The sequence below is a fragment of the Petaurus breviceps genome, unplaced genomic scaffold, assembly GCF_028583685.1.
Source record: "Petaurus breviceps papuanus isolate PSGF00001 unplaced genomic scaffold, PetGlider_PUasm1.0 227, whole genome shotgun sequence".
Taxonomy (NCBI): Eukaryota; Metazoa; Chordata; class Mammalia; order Diprotodontia; family Petauridae; genus Petaurus; species Petaurus breviceps.
In genome coordinates this window covers 17,075,913-17,091,833 of record NW_027185896.1, presented here as the reverse complement: position 1 = coordinate 17,091,833, position 15,921 = coordinate 17,075,913, and the positions used below count along the sequence as shown (strand labels likewise).

Genomic DNA, 15,921 nt, shown 5'->3' with positions numbered 1-15,921 from the left:
ATATATATATATATGTCTATATATGAGGGTATATGGGCATATGAATACATATGTGAATGTGTGTATATATGTTTACAGATATACATAGATAGAGGGCACAGGACCAATTTAACAGGAAGGGATGATACTTAAAAGGTGAAATTAAGAGGTGAGAGAGGAATATAATGAGAGGAGATGGGAAGAGACAGAATGGGGTAAACTATCTCATATAGAAGGGGCAAGGGAAAATGGTTACAATGGAGGGGAAGAATGGAAGGCAAAAGGGAATGGGTCAACCTTATTCCCATTGAATTTGGCTTGAGCAGGGAGTGAAATACACACTAAATAGGGTATCTCACCCTCGGGAGAGTAGGGCGGGGAAGGGGACGAGAGGGGGGATGATGGAAGGGAGGGCAGCCTGGGGGGGAGGGAAGTTGGAAGCACCCACTTTTGAAAAGGTACGGGATCAAAGCAGAGAATAGAACAAGTGGGAGGTGGGATAGGAGGGAGGGAAATATAGTTAGTCTTTTACAATGTATCTACTATGTTATTGTTTTGCATTAGCCACACATGTACAACCTATACTGAACTGCTTATCTTCCCAGTAAGGGTGGGTGACAAGGGAGGAAGGGAATGAATCTGGAATTCAAAGTTTTAAAATCAAATATTCAAATATATATATATATACATATATATTATTATTAATACTATTTTACATGTAATTGGGAAATAAGATATACAGCCACTGGGGCATAGAGATCCACTGGAAAAGTCGAAAGGGGTATGGAAGAAAATATGGGAGAGAGCGGATTGGAGGTGGGTAAATCCTGTGAGACTGCTGTTTTGGTGCGGTGGGTAAGGGAAAAATGGGAAGAAAATTTGTAACTCAGAATCTGGCAGAAATGAATGATGTTAAATGAGAAGTTAATAAAGCATTTGAAAAAAAAATCTCTGCTGGATCATTATCCCTCTTTCATTGTTCCCTAGAGCTCTGCTATAGGTGACCCCCCTTTTTATTTACTTTTATCCTTTTAACTAGTATCTCCATACAGATGGCTCCTAGATCTATATCCCCAGCCCCATTCTCTCTCCCAGACTACAGTTTTGTATTAACATCTACAAATGGGAAATGTCCAATATGATGACTCCCATAGGTGTCTCAAACTCATGTGCAAAAGAAGATCTTGGTATTTTTCTCCTCTGCATTCTTCCCTCTTTCCAGCCTCTATATATTTTTAAGGGCATCAATCAGGCTCAGAGCCATCCATCCTCAACACTTTCTTCTCCTTCACCTCTTGTATCCAGTAAGTTTCCAAGTCTAATCAATTCTATCTCTACATTTCTCAGATCTTTTTCTTTCTTTTTTTTAAACATTTATTGTTTTGTTTTGTTTGCTTTTTGGAGGAGGGAAGGTAGGGCAATTGGGGTTAAGTGATTTGCCCAAGGTCACACGGCTAGTTTTTGTGTGTTTTAAGTGTCTGAGGCCCGATTTGAACTCAAGTCCTTCTGACTCCAGCGCCGGTACTCTATTCACTGTGCCACCTAGCCACCCTCTTTTTCTTTCTTTACATTCAAATAGCCATCACCTTAATTCAACTCCTATTCACCTCTCACCTGGACTATTGAATTAGCTTCATAATTGGTTTTCCTATCAAGTCCCTCCAGTTTCTACTTTTTCCTTCTCATAGCAGACAAATTGTTTATCCTAAAAGAGGTGTGACCACATCACTCATCTTCTAAAAAAAGCTTCAGTAGTTTCCACTGCCTTGGATGAAATGTAGATTCCTGTTTAGCATGTAAATCTTTTCACTGTTCTCCTCCAACCTATCTTTTTAGATTTTGTGGTATATATCACCTCACTGGTTCTCTATGCTCTACACCCAAACTGACCTATTTATTAATGTTCTCCCTGCATGGTATGTTGTATCTCCAGTCTCATTGCCTTTGCACAGACTTTCCCACTGTCATCAGTGCCCATTCTCCTCACTTCCAGGTCTTAGGATTCCTAATTCCTCAAGGCTCACTTCCTATTATTTTATATATATATATATATATACATACACACACACACACACACACACACACATATATATATACATATATATATATATAGTATGTACTTAACTGTGCGTATATTGTTTTCCCCAACAGACTGTAAACTCATTGTGGGTAGGGATTGTTTAATGTTTGTCTTTGTATCAACTTTGTCTCAGATAATGCCTGACAGAAATGGTGCTTGTAGAGCATTTGTTGAATGAATCAGTCTGTAAGTTGAGAACCTTCTTGACTCCAAGGTTGACTCTGTCTACTATGCCATGTTGCCTCATTACAGCTAGTATAGTGTATATACTCAGATTTTTCATGTTTTATTTTTTTAAGCTGTGGACCGTAACACAAAATTTTTATTTTAAAATGTTTTACTACTTTGAACCTGTTATAGCTTGATAACTTCCCCTTCCCTATTGCTCTCTTTTATCCCATTTGTATCCTGATTTGTTACCCAAACCTTGGGGTATATCCTGAATTACGTCAAGAAGCAACACTTCTCCAAGGTCATTTTCACTTTATTAGTTTTGCCTTAATTTTTTTTCTGAGCTATTTGCTTTGCTTTTTTGTTTATTGAAAAAAGTTTGATAAATGCCTGTGGAATTCATAGATATTTTCTGATCTCATACAGATTCACCTCTTAAAGAAGGAAGACACCTTAAAGGATCAGCAGCCAGCCCTAGCATGTTTGCCTCCAGCCTCCAGACCCTGAAACCCAGCCCTTTGGAGCACAGTCTGTCACCTTATATTGTAGATAGTTCTGCAGCACCATCGTCCAGCCAGCCCTCAACCAGTTCTGCCTTGGTGAGTCATGGTTAAAATTAAAATAACCATAAACTAGATGAAATTATAATCCAGTTTCAGATCATAAAAAGGTTTCTGGGGACATCCATGTAATCATAATATTACATAGAAAAGTTGTTGCTGCACTGGTATTAATCTATGGTTAATGTATTTAAAAGCACATAGTTTTTGGTCCTGACCTATGATTTCATCACTGTAGAGAGTTTCCTGTGAGATTCGGTATGTCATCTTCTCTGCCCTGAGAAAGCAGGGACTTGTTTGTGATCACATGGCCAGTATGTATCAGGGACGGTACTTCCTGACTGCAAAGCCACCCTTTCGTTTACTTCTTTTGCCTACAAAGAAGCAGGAACTTGAATGTCCATTTTAGTAACTATATACCTCACTATTTAGTAATTCTGTATCTCACATTTAAAAATCCGTTAAAAAAGGGCATGAATAGTGCACCAAGCCTGGAGTCAGGAGGACCTGAGTTCAAATTTGGCCTCAGACACTTGACACTTACTAGCTGTGTGACCTTGGGCAAGTCACTTATTCTAATTGTCTTGCCTTCCCCCCTCCAAAAAAAAAAAAGTCATGACTGCTCCTTGAATTTCCAGTTGATCTCTAACTTGTGATTAAAACTGCAACACGGTGGTAAGGATAGAGATGTGCTTTTCCCTGCTCTATTCCTCCCCACAAGTCATAGAATGTTTTTATTTGTGACAAAATTGGAATGTATACAACAAACTGCTAAGTCCAGTGGCTAAACTTAACCCTTTGCCTGTTTGGAATTAATTGACATATATTACTTTAACTTTTACAAAGTAATTACACATATGATCTTATTTGATCTTCATAACAGCCCTGTGAGTTTTCACATTTATATTATTATTATTCCCCTGCTTACAGATGAGAGAACTGAGGCTCAGAGAGGTTAATTGCTTTGTCCATGGTGAAACAACTAGTAAGTGTGAGAGATAGTATCTCCACTGAATTCTAATCTAACACTATTACCATTATGTTATGCCATGCTGTCTTATAATCTGAGATTTCTGTTCTCCAGTAGTAGATGAATGATCAAAGGATATGAAGAAAGTTTTCAGAAGAAGCATTGCAAATTAGTAGTAGCCACATTAAAAAAAAATTCTACAAATCACCAATAATAAAAGAAATGGAAAGTAAAGTAACTGAGGTTTCAATAAGATAAGAAAGGGGCGGCCAGGTAGCACAGTGAGTAAGAGCACTGGCTCCAGTGTCGGGATGACCTGGAGATCAAATCCCAGGCTCAGACACTCAGCACCACACCCAGAAATAACTGGCCGTGTAAGCTTGAGCAAGTTAATTAACCCTGATTGCTAAAAAAAAAAAAAAAAAAAAAAAAAGATAAGAAAAACAGTGAATGTTGGAAGACCTTTCTGAAGATAGACACACTCTTGTGTTGGTTGAGTTGTAACTTGATCAGATTATTTTGGAAAGCAAGACAGCTAACTTAGTTTGTGCCCTTTGACCCAGTAACCCTGATATTGGGCTTATACTCCAAAGAGGTAAAAAAAAAAAAAAAACACTCAAAGAGGTCTGACATCTACGAAAATATTAATAGTAGAACTTTCACAGTAGTGTAGAACTGAATACAAAGTAAGTGTTCTGTTTTTAGGAGAAATGACCATTTAGATTGCAGTATATCACAGCATTTCAAGATAGGGAAGAACCTAAAAAGTTGTCTAGTTCAAACCCCTACCCAAAAAGAATCTGCATCACAACATAAGAGACAGAAGTTCATCCTATCTCTGTGTGAAGACCTCCAGTGAGGGGAAAACCCACTGCCTCCTGAGACAGCTCATCCCACTTGTGGGTAGCTTTAATTGTTAGGAAGTTTTTCCTATTATCCAGACTAAATTTGCCTCTGCAACTCCCAAACATTACTCTTGATTCTGCCCTCTAGTGCCAGACAGAAAAGTAATTCCTCTGCCACATTTCAGCCCTTCAAATACTTGAGCACAGTTTTCATGGTCCCCCTAAGTTCTCTTCTTGAGGCTATTCCTTTCTTTTTCTTTCATCTGATCCTCATATGGCAATGGAATCAAGACTTTTCACTGTCCTACTTGACTTCCTCTAGCTTATCAGTGTCCTCTCTAGTCTGTGGTAGCCAGAACTGAATACAGTATTCTCCATGTCTGTCCATGGCAGACTACAGTAAGACTATCACCACCTTATTTCTAGAAGCAGCATTTTTCTTAATCTAGTACAAGATCATATTAACTTCTTTTAGCTGTCCACCTAAATCCCCCCAAAGTGAGATTTTTTTAACCTACCTATAAAACTTCACATTTATCCTTATTAAATTTGATCTTAATGGATTCAGCCTATTATTGTAGTGGTTAGAGGGGCTAAGCCTGTCAGGACCTCTTTACATCCTGACTAATGAAGTATGTTAACCAGCCTCCTATCTTTGTATCTTATGAATGTAATGGAACATTATTATGAAGTAATAAGTAAATCTGAGACATTCAGAAAAACATAGAGAGACTTGTAGAGACTACTGTAAAATCCGGAGAACATCATTATATATAATGACTGTAGTCACCTGAAATAGATGGGGGAGAAGGAAAACGGAATTCTAAGTAAGTGCAATGATCAGTCTTGGTAGTAGAGAAGAAACGGTGAAACTCTTAGCAGCAGGTACAGGAGTGTAGAAAAAGAATGTCATATACTGTCAGATGAGGTCACCATTGATTTTTTTTGGCTGAACAGTTTTTCTTTGTTAAAAGGTAGCATTTAAATGCTATATGGAGGGCAGAAGAAGCAGGGTCCAAGGGTTAGGGAATAAATATTATACAAAACCAAAAGTTTAAAAAAAAACCTTTTTTTGTGGAAACTATGTAGTTCTAGAAACATATATATGAGTCTTTATAAAGTCACTGGACTTACTCAGTAAATACAAATTTTCAAAATCTATTTTAGATTCACAAACCAACATCAGGCTACAAGGCATCTTGTAATTGATGAATTCCAGTAATCTTTTTTTTGGGGGGGTGGCACTGATAGTTCATTTAACCATAAAAAGAGGTCTCTTTATTATTATTATTATACAGTCAAGTTATACAGTTATTATACTGCCAAGCTTTTCAGCTATTGTAGACACTAGTAGAAGTAGTTAAACTTTCTCCTCAGTTCTATAGGGGTAGACCCATGGACTCCTAGGCCATTATATTGGCCCCCTTGAAGTTTAACTTAAGAAAGTATTAAACCAGCCTTTTGTTTACTCACAGACTTCTTCCCAAGTTCTTCTATGGTTCTTTCAGAATTTGTCAATTATGAATTGAAACAATTAGCCAAATGGAAGCACAAGTGATAGATAAACATGCTAAATAATTCTCCTACTTCTCACATCTAATTTGTTTATTTGGTACTAATATCATGATATGACTTTTATATTTCTGCTATGTGGGGCTCATACTGAAGCAAACCTCAAAGAAGAAACGATCAGAAAACTCCTATGATATCGATAACATTGTGATTCCTATGTCCATGGCAACTGGTGCTCGAGTTGAGAAATTGCAGTACAAAGAGATCCTGACTCCAAGGTATAATAGTCGATTTACAATTTAGAAAAAAAAATGTACTTATTAATGGTAAAGAAGATATCATTTCTGAGAGTAGTATTGGTGTCACTGTCTTTTGGTATGAATTTAGAAGTTGCCAAATTAGAGTGAAATAATAGGATTACGTCATTGGGAGCCTTTCTATATCTGATAAACCTCCTATCTTAAGTAAAAGCATTTCTATTCAACCCAGACCCAGAAATCTCACAAGAAAATATAGTCATCTAATAATTAATTGTGTCTTACAGATTGTCATTATCTTGGTTTTCTTCATTTTATCACCACTCTTTTAGACCATTTCTTTTATTTTCATCATTTTGTGTATTTTCTGTTTTGTTCTCTCCCCTTGTCAGTGCCTTAACTGTCCCATTTGCTGCTTGTTTTCTAAATATTCATCCGCCAATTAATCAATGACTAAATTAAAATTTTTAGATTATGTATTTATCATTTTGCTTATAAGATCTTCTTATCTTTAATTGAATGTGCCATTCTTGTTCTTAATCATAAAGGGAATAAAAATCATTGTATTATCTTATTCCATTGAAACACTGACTGATGAAAATTAATATTTGATCTCTAATCAACCCAGAGTGTGACCTTGTTGGTGAAGGTTATACTTGGCTTAAGTCTTTTCTTAGAGAAATCTACCACCCTAGAGGATACTCTGATACTCTCTGAATTGAATTGAATTGGCAGCTGGCAAGTTTGTTTTGGGTTGGCTGGGGGATGCCAGGGCTGGGGGTCCTTGAGAAATCTATAACCCTGATGAATTTGGTGAATTGTTTAAGGGTTGGTTCAGGGAGCTGAATGTTTAGCAATTTTCCACAAAGCCTTTCATTCCTTACTTAAGCTTCCTGTCATCTCAGTGATGAGATGGGGATAGCTATTATCTCAGTCCTGAGAGGAAAGAGAAAGGATAAGTAGTGGCATGAAGCCCTGAGCTGTTGTTGATTTGTTATCATAACAGTAACCCTTGTGTTCTCTTTTCTTTAGTTGGCGTTTGGTTGAATCAAAAGAACAAGAGACATTAAATCAGATGGATTTAGAAGTAAGAATTAACAAAATATATTTTATTTTGCATTGGTAGCATAGAGGGTTTTTCTTGTTAGTTCTTCTTAACAAGGATGTGTGATGGAACCAGAGCGCCTTAATTCATACTCAGATCTGCTACTTATTATGTGACATGAGGCAAGTTGCTTAACTTTTCTGATTCTTATTTTCTTCATTTATAAAACTAGATCTTTGGATTAAGAGACCATTAAGGACCCCTACACTTTCAGGTTAATGATACTAAGAGCCAATAAGTGAAAATTAGATGGATGCCTTTTGTCAACTGAATTAGTTTATTTCTTTAAAATACAAAATTATATTAAGATTTTCACTCAGAAATTAGCCTGCCAAACAAAAGCAATTCATTTAGCCCTGTTATGTATTTTTTTAGGTTAATCAGTAAGTAGCTAGAAAATAAACGAAGGGGGCGCGGCTAGATGGCACAGTAAATAAAGCACTGGCCCTGGAGTCAGGAGGACCTGAGTTCAAATCCCACATCAGACACTTAACACAAAAATAGCTGTGTGATCTTGGTCAAGTCACTTTACCCCAATTGCCCTACCTTCCCCTCCAAAAAGCAAAAAGAAAGAGAGAGAAAGAGAAAGAAAGAAAATGAAGGTAAGAGACTGCTCTGTCTCTTGTTTCTTTTTAGGATTTTGGGGAGGTCTTTTGTTTGTATTGTTGTTTGATTGGTTGGGGGTTTTTTGTTTTGTTTTCCTGAAGGAAAAAACAAAACAAAATGCCATTCTTTCTTCAGGTGAAGAGAATAAATGTTTATGTTCTTGGCCTCTGCTCATTTTCTTTATAAAGTCAGGGTCATTTAAATAAACTTAGAGTGGGTTGACACAGGTTTACTGACAGATACTAACTTGTTTCTTAATTGTGTACTGATATTTTTAAGCATATAAGTTGTATGGTTTTGAGACCCTGCAGCTGTGAATTGTTGTGTTAATAGATAGAAAGGAAATAAGGGTGCATTTAGTGCTTGCTGGGTACCAGGCACTGTGCTAGGCACTTTACAAATGTTATCTCATTTGGTCCTCACAACAGCCCTGGAAGAAAGGTGCTGTCCCTATTTTACAGTTGAGGAAAGTGAGTCAGTTAAGTGACTTACCTGAGTTCATGTAGTTATCTAGTATCCAAGACGGGATGTGAACTCGGTTCTTCCTGTCTCCAAGCCCAGTGCTCTATCTTTTGTGCCGCCCTGTTTCCTGAATACTGTCAATTGTATGTGCCCTATTCACCCTTCTGGCCATTGTAAATTTCTTAGCACATTGACAATAACTTGAGTACTCTTAAAATAAATCCTGGTTGGCAAATAAGAGAAATGTTACCAGAGTTATGTCTTCTAGGGAAGTAAGAAAGCAGTTGGCCGTTGATCAGAGAAATAGTCCTTTAAGTATATTGCTCACTTTCATTTTCCTTGGCTTTCTGAGTGTATCCTTGTGTTTTCTATAGAATGTTGAAGAGAGTAACTACTCTCTTGATCTTTTAGTACACGAGCACCTAATCTTAATATTTATCAAACTTTTCGATCTTGTATATGTATGTAAACTGTTTAAAATGTAAAGGCAATCCTGCTTCACTAATCATTTCAAGCCCTCCGAATCAAGAGCTTTAGTATGAGCCAAACCTTCATGTGGGGTTCTCCTTGTGAGCAACCAAAACAGTGAGAGAAACCCCATAGAGAGACTTGAATCTAAAGTGGGAGGATTGTTTGTCATATTAATAGTCAAATCTTCATACCCCCTTCCTAAAAGTTCATTCCTTCCTCAGCCCCTAATACCATATAATCTCATTAATGGAGAAATGAAAAATGTCTGCCCCTATTTATAAATCAGTAATTTAAGGATCTATAAGTTCACTGATATGGGGTATTTCTTCCCATTAACAAATATTACAACTCTTTATAACTTAGGCCTCTGAAGTTTCTGCAGCCAAAAAAAATCATGACTCTGTAGTGAGCATGTTGCTAAACCTCTCTGAACTTAGTTAGGCTGGTTCTAAGCCAACAGTAGGTATTGGACCCCTTCTCAAAAGCTTTTCCAACTTACAAGAACATTGCTAAGGCTTACACTGCAGTGACAGAGCCTTCAAGAATCCAGGGCCACCTCTCCAACACAATGAGGTGTTAAGATATGACTTGAGTATCATGTGTAACATAATGTTCAGTAGGACCATAATGGAACATCTTATGTGTTAGTATGATGCCCCTTAGTCATAGTTTAGAGATTGACATGAGTAGAAGTAGTCTTCATCCACCCACCATGGTTTTCAAGTGTTCACTCCTCCTTCATAGTTACCCACTGATATGTATTTCAAAGGATGACTGTTCAGCCCCTGTGGACTTGTAGGACTCTTGTAGTATCAGCTTTTCTTGAAGTGTCGCTGACATGCCAGCAGATGTTTTAATACATACTGTGGTTGGTAGCACTGTGCTCCCTGATGTATTTTAGCTTTCTTGATGTAAGATCGTATGTCTGCTTTATGATCCAGAGAATCTTGATTTTCTTTGTACCCTCATTATGACTGCATCTGATTGCTTTTTCTTTTTCTTAGTTAGAAGACACATCTGATGATGCTTATCGAAACCGTCACGCCAAGTATGAGGAGCTTGAGAGAGCACGCTGGGATTCATGGACAGCAGCTGCTATTTCCCATAGACGAGGAAACAAGTAAGTTTTAGTGGGGAAAAATTAAACTATAGGAGTCAGTAGCCCTGGGTTCTAATTCTGGTTCTGTCACTTAGGTGTGACAAATTAATTAGTTGTAATAGTCACTTAGCTTCTCTGGTCCTCAGTTTCCACATCATTGAAAATTAAGTTATTAAAAGATTTCACACTTTTTGCAATATGCCGAGGGAACAAAACCTAGCCTAAAGGGGCCTAAAGTGACTGAATATGCCTATAAAAATAAAAGTTAACTAAAATAACACAAGAAAAAAATAAGATCAAGATGTTTGACTAAATGATATGTAAGTTGTAAGCTCTCTTCTAATTTTAATAATCCATGATTCTAGAGATATAATTGGATTTTCAATATGTGAGGGAAAGTTTGTTTTGGGTTTTTTCTTATGTTGATAATAAAGTTGAGTTGTGTGAGTAACTAATTATAGAGCTTTGTTATGAATAACCTAGTGGTGATTCCCAAATTAAAATTTTTAGCAGATCTTCCAATAAAGGCGATGGCCGAGGAACTCAGTCTATCCCTGCTACAAGTCTAGCAGTGTCTCCAGATACAGCATATCATAATTTTAATGATCTGGCCCATTCTTCTGCTGGAACCTCTAGCCCTGAACCTTGCAGCTTGTTGCAGTCTCTTTCCATCAAGGACAGGACTCCTGTGCCATCCTCTTGCAGTGAAGACACCTGTTCCACTACCACTGATATTGGTGATGATGCAGCACAGGTGAGAATTATCATTGCTTCTCTGAAGTTGCAATATTTCAAATAGAAAATTTCAGAAAAATAACTTGGGTGGCACTATAACCACCTTTAGTATCTTCTCCTTGTGGTCATTCTCTCGTGAAGAAACTATCTATTGTTGCTTTTATAAGTGTAATGCTCTATATTTGCAAATACTGGAGCAAAAATGTGTTTAGTATCTTCCAATCTAAGTTTGCCCTGACCCCAGTTTTTCTTTGCCCAGAACCAAATCAAAAAGGTTTTAAGGATGAGCTCTGGAGAGTATAAAAGATGGCAAAGCCATAGCAATTTTAAGGTATATATTGCCTCTAGATGCCTACAAGTTTCATTCCCATGGTGTAGAATGTGGATTGCCCTCTTTGAGGGCAAGGGCTTGGTCATGTTCATCTTGGTACAATAGTTAGTATAGCACTTTGTACATTTAATAGATGCTTAATTAATAAGTATTGCTATAACTGGTTTTCTGTTGTCATCCTTATTACATAGAATGGGCTAAAATTTCTGACCCACCTAAATTTTATGTATCCCTCAAGATAAATTACCAAAATGTATTTATTGTTTCCATTTATTTCTAAAGTTAGAGTATAGTGGTTTTAAAAGCCTTATAGCAATATAAAGACTTCAAGATAAAGATACTGAAAAGTCGTTCTCTTTTCTCATTTGTTTTTAGTTTGTTTTTTTCCACCTCTGGCTCTGTCGTGTGCTTTACTCTCTACTGATTTTTTTTTTTAATTTCCTTCTAAATTCCTCTTATTACTCATTTTTCATATGTCTCCCTCTTCCCTGACTTTCCACAACATTTTACTGTAGAATATTTTTTATTTGTTATATTTGTCACATAGTTGCCTGTTCTTTTAAAAGTAATTGGTGCGGGGCAGCCAGGTGGCTCAGCGAGTAAGAGCACTAGCCCCAGTGTCGGGATGCCTGGGGATCGAATCCGGGCTCAGATACTTAGCACCACACCCAGAAATAACTGGCCATGTAACCTTGAGCAAGTTACTTTAACCCCAGTTGCTTAAAAAAAAAAAAGTAATTGGTGCATTGGCAGCTAGGTGGCACAGCAGATACATAGAGCACTAACCCTGGAATCAGGAGGAAGAGCTGAGTCTAAATCCAGCCTCAGACTCTAGCTAGCCATGTGACCCTGAGCAAGTCACTTAACCCCAAGTGCCTCACCCAAAAAAAAAGATTAAAATAGTTGGTGTGGTTTCTTTATAAAATATATCACTTTATATAAGGGGCGTCTAGGTGGCGCAGTGAGTAAAGTGCCCAGCCCCAGAGTCAGGAGGACCTGAGTTCAGTTCTGGCCTGAGACACTTAACACCCACACAAAAAAAAAAACTAGCCGTGTCAGCTTGGGCAAGTTACTTAATCCCAATTGCCCTCCAAAAAAAAAAAAAATATATATATATATACATATATATATATATATATATCACATTTTACTGTGAGTTCTTTATTTAAAGTGGAGGTTTTGATAATTTTTTTCTTTAAGATAGTTCAATCTTGTGCCCTTAATGCTCTTTACCTCCCTGTCTCATAGATAGTCCAGCCTTGGGAGCGCCGTACATTTCCTCTTTCAGACACATCTTGTCAAGCTATCTTGGATCAGCCTAATAAGCTACTGCCTCCTGTCCCAAAGCCATGGTGTTCAAGCAGAAAGCCCAACCCCAGGACTCAGAACAGCCCCCCAGAATCTCGTCCCATTCCCAGCAGTTTGCCTGAAGGACACTTCCAAGCCAACAGCAGCAGCTGCATAGAGGAGTTCACAAGCCACGAATGCTTCTCAGCTAGGCTTCTGAAGAACAGATGATGCCTTGGGTTCCCATGACAGGTGCTGTATCACATGCAGGCTCATCTACTTCTGTTCAATATCCAGAGCTTGGCAGGTGAGCTAGCCCAGCAGAAGGGACCCTAGGAGTGGTCACTGCTGCCCAGGAGACCAGTCATAGGTGGACTTGGGCTTCCCACTACCACAGGTAGACCAGTTCCTGGATAGGCGAAGTATGGGAGGCACTTTCATGAGCCTTTGAAGTGCAGGGAAAGGATCTGTGTAGCTTGGGAAAAACTCATCCGCTTAAAGAGTAGGAGAGAAGGTCTGGCTGGCTTTGAAGACCAGCAAGTTTAGAGCTGTGAGGGCTGTGACCCATTTTAAAGATGGGAGGAAATTGGAAGAACCAGATTGGAAAAAATGGATATGCCTTTTGTAGATTTCTGGTTCTTGGGCATCTCAAGGTTGATGAATATGCCCAAGAACACTCAGGCACCTCTCAGGGCATTTAGTCTGTGCTCTTGCATATAAGTAAGAAATAGAGCCACTTAGCAGGGACAGATAAAGGCCATTGCAGCCTCCCAGTTTTCTGGGTCTTATATGTATTCCCAAGAAGTTGATTACAATGCAGATACAGGTGTATGTGCAAGAGATGCAGAACTTCAATGGCTGTTCCATTCCCATAGGCTCTGGGGCTTGTTTTTTTGTTGTCTAGCATAAATATGGCTTCATGGTTCTTTACAGCAGAGGAAGGGCAGGGTCTTTGATGCACATGGATTGGGTTTTATTAAGTTATCCAGACACCTGATTCCAAATCTCTAATAAGCTCCATTGTTTGCAATTTCTTGTATTGGTAATAGTTTCTCCCAGTCACATAAAGACTTGGATGACTGGAGTTTCATATCCAGTCTTTTTGGAGCCATCCTTTTTGGAAAGGAGGGCTTCCTCAGTTGGGAAGGCCAGGGAAGTGAAGCAAGTGACACATTTCTTGCTAAATGCTAAAATTAGCATGTTTTCTTCAGGTCCCTGTCGGGAATTAGAAAGGTCATTTAGTCATCTTTGTAGCACATGGTTCTCACAGCTGTCCAGAATGGAGCTCTCACTTACATGTGCATGTGAGGGAGCTGGGTGAAGGAGGGCTGGAACGTCTCGGTCTGAGAAAATTACCCTGCCCCCATTTCTTCTGTTTACTTTTGAGATGATGGTGGTGGTGGTAATGATGATGATGATGATGAAGATGGTAATAATTATTCCACTGCATGAAGAGAACCTTTAACTTGCCAAAGACATCAGACAGGCTTCTCCTTTCTTAGCCATGTGATTGATCTGTGATTCCTTAATAACATGGCTTAGGTATCAGCCTGCCCAAAGGCAGTGGTATCCATTAGACCTTTCAAATTCCTTTAGAGCCCTCTATTTCCATGGCAGATCTGAAAGGGACCAGTGATATTACTACATCCCTTTCTGATTTCATGTTACTGCCAGTTCCTATGTGGTTTTTTGGAAATTAATAAAATTAAAACCACTAATTAGGTAACAGACCTCCTGCCCATGTCTAGACCCCTGGGTGATTTACATGTACTGGATTCCAGATAGCTCTGTGTTATTTGGAAAGATCTGCCATGCCAGTTTTTTTTTTTTTTACTATGTGAGGCACACCTAAGAGGTGTATTCTAAGAAAGACATGAATTCTTAAGTAAGAGTGCTAGAATATTTACTGACAGATACAGGTGTTTCTTTTGCCCTGTAACATAAAGATCTGTCTCTTCTTGTAATAGGAATAGTTTCCCATCACCTGCTTTTCAACACTACTAAACTATCCACTTTCTTTCCATATCTCCAGGCAACTCAAGCTACAAGTTCCCTAGTTTAACCCATTTATTAGTTAAGTGGGAAAATATCTTGAATTCCCATGCGGCAAAGTCACATTTTACTAGTCTTAGCATGGCACAACAGCTCTGGTTCTGCAAATCTCTGACCATTTTAAAGCTGTTTTTAATCATGACATTGATGAAATCTGTCTAGCTATCCTGATTGTTTCAACCAGTTGACAGATAATTAATGTTACATTTCAGTCCCTTTCACCCTCACCTACTGTATGTATACATTTGTCACTTTTGGTGTAACTGATTTGTACATACTTTATACCCTTGTCATTTTTTATTTTGTGTTCTTTTGGATGGGTGAGAACTGATGATCTGTAGATGAAACACAGGGACTGTTAGCTGCTGTAATATCAGAAGGAAACAAAGTGCATTTCAATGGCAATGTTACAAAACATGTTTCATAATAACAACTTCAAAGCGCTTTGTGCTCAACACTAAAGCTCTAAGGAGAAAAAAAATAAACATGTAATTTACCAAAGTGTTCCAAATGAGTCTTTTTTCTGTGAAATCTTTGTGTCTTAATTTTAATTAGGGGTCTTTTTTTGTTTAAGGTGGGTAAAATTATCTTAAGCAAAAAGAACTATACTTTAAAAACTTAATTGTATGACATCATTTCTCTGCTTTGTTATTTTGGAGGCAAAGGGATATTAAAGCCAGGCTTTATTTATTGCCAGTGTTCTTCTTTATTCAGTCGAAGTATGGAATGAGTCCATGACAGGACCACTGATTGAATCTGATGGAAAGGTAGTGAAGTATATGACAGGAAGAGTAAAGAGCTATGAGGTCTTGAAAGAGAACACTCAGGACTGAGTGAGGAAAATCCTTTTTTTTTTTTAATCTGGTTCAAGGGAAGGGGGAAAAACTTTGTTTTCTTCCCTAAGCAAGGCAAATGGGTCTTAGTAGGCAGGAATTAGAAGGAATCCAGTCCCTGCCCAATAACCTTTCAATAATATGTTATATTTGGGCTACACTACCCAGTATTACTTCACCATCCTACCACATATGAAGGGTATGACAAAGCTAGACTAATTATTGAGAAGACTTGGATTCAAATCCTGCCTCAGACACTTACTAACTTTGTGACCAGGGGCAAGTCACTTAATCTCATCAGTAAAATGATAGGGTTTTGACTGAATAACCATCAAGGTCTCATCTGGCAACAAATCTATGAATCTATTACTACTATAAAATCAGAGAGATTTCCAGGCCTGTGTATCTTAGACCTGATAATGTAATGTAATATTTTCCACTCTCTGATACATATTATTTGGCCACAAAGAAGTGGCATCTCCTAAAAGTATTTTCAGGCCAGTACATTTCACAGCTTTTTCCATCCTGAAACATTCCTGTCCATTTCTAACTTATCACAAGTCAGA

At 38.0% G+C, this 15,921-nt stretch overlaps 1 protein-coding gene across 4 annotated transcripts in view; it reads left to right on the top strand.

The window, feature by feature from the left end:
• LOC138167182 (KAT8 regulatory NSL complex subunit 1-like) overlaps window positions 1–15,023 on the top strand; it is a 167,692-nt gene extending 152,669 nt beyond the window's left edge. For 3 of the 4 annotated variants that reach the window (XM_069095946.1, XM_069095943.1, XM_069095945.1), the window contains 6 exons: window positions 2,657–2,829; window positions 6,274–6,395; window positions 7,407–7,461; window positions 10,023–10,138; window positions 10,628–10,871; window positions 12,432–15,023. In XM_069095946.1, coding sequence (XP_068952047.1) covers window positions 2,657–2,829; window positions 6,274–6,395; window positions 7,407–7,461; window positions 10,023–10,138; window positions 10,628–10,871; window positions 12,432–12,701 — 980 coding nt within the window. In that variant the 3' untranslated portion in view covers window positions 12,702–15,023. The remainder of the gene's footprint in view (window positions 1–2,656; window positions 2,830–6,273; window positions 6,396–7,406; window positions 7,462–10,022; window positions 10,139–10,627; window positions 10,872–12,431) is intronic. The other variant, XM_069095944.1, reaches the window with a different exon arrangement.
• The last annotated feature ends 898 nt before the right edge of the window (window positions 15,024–15,921 follow it).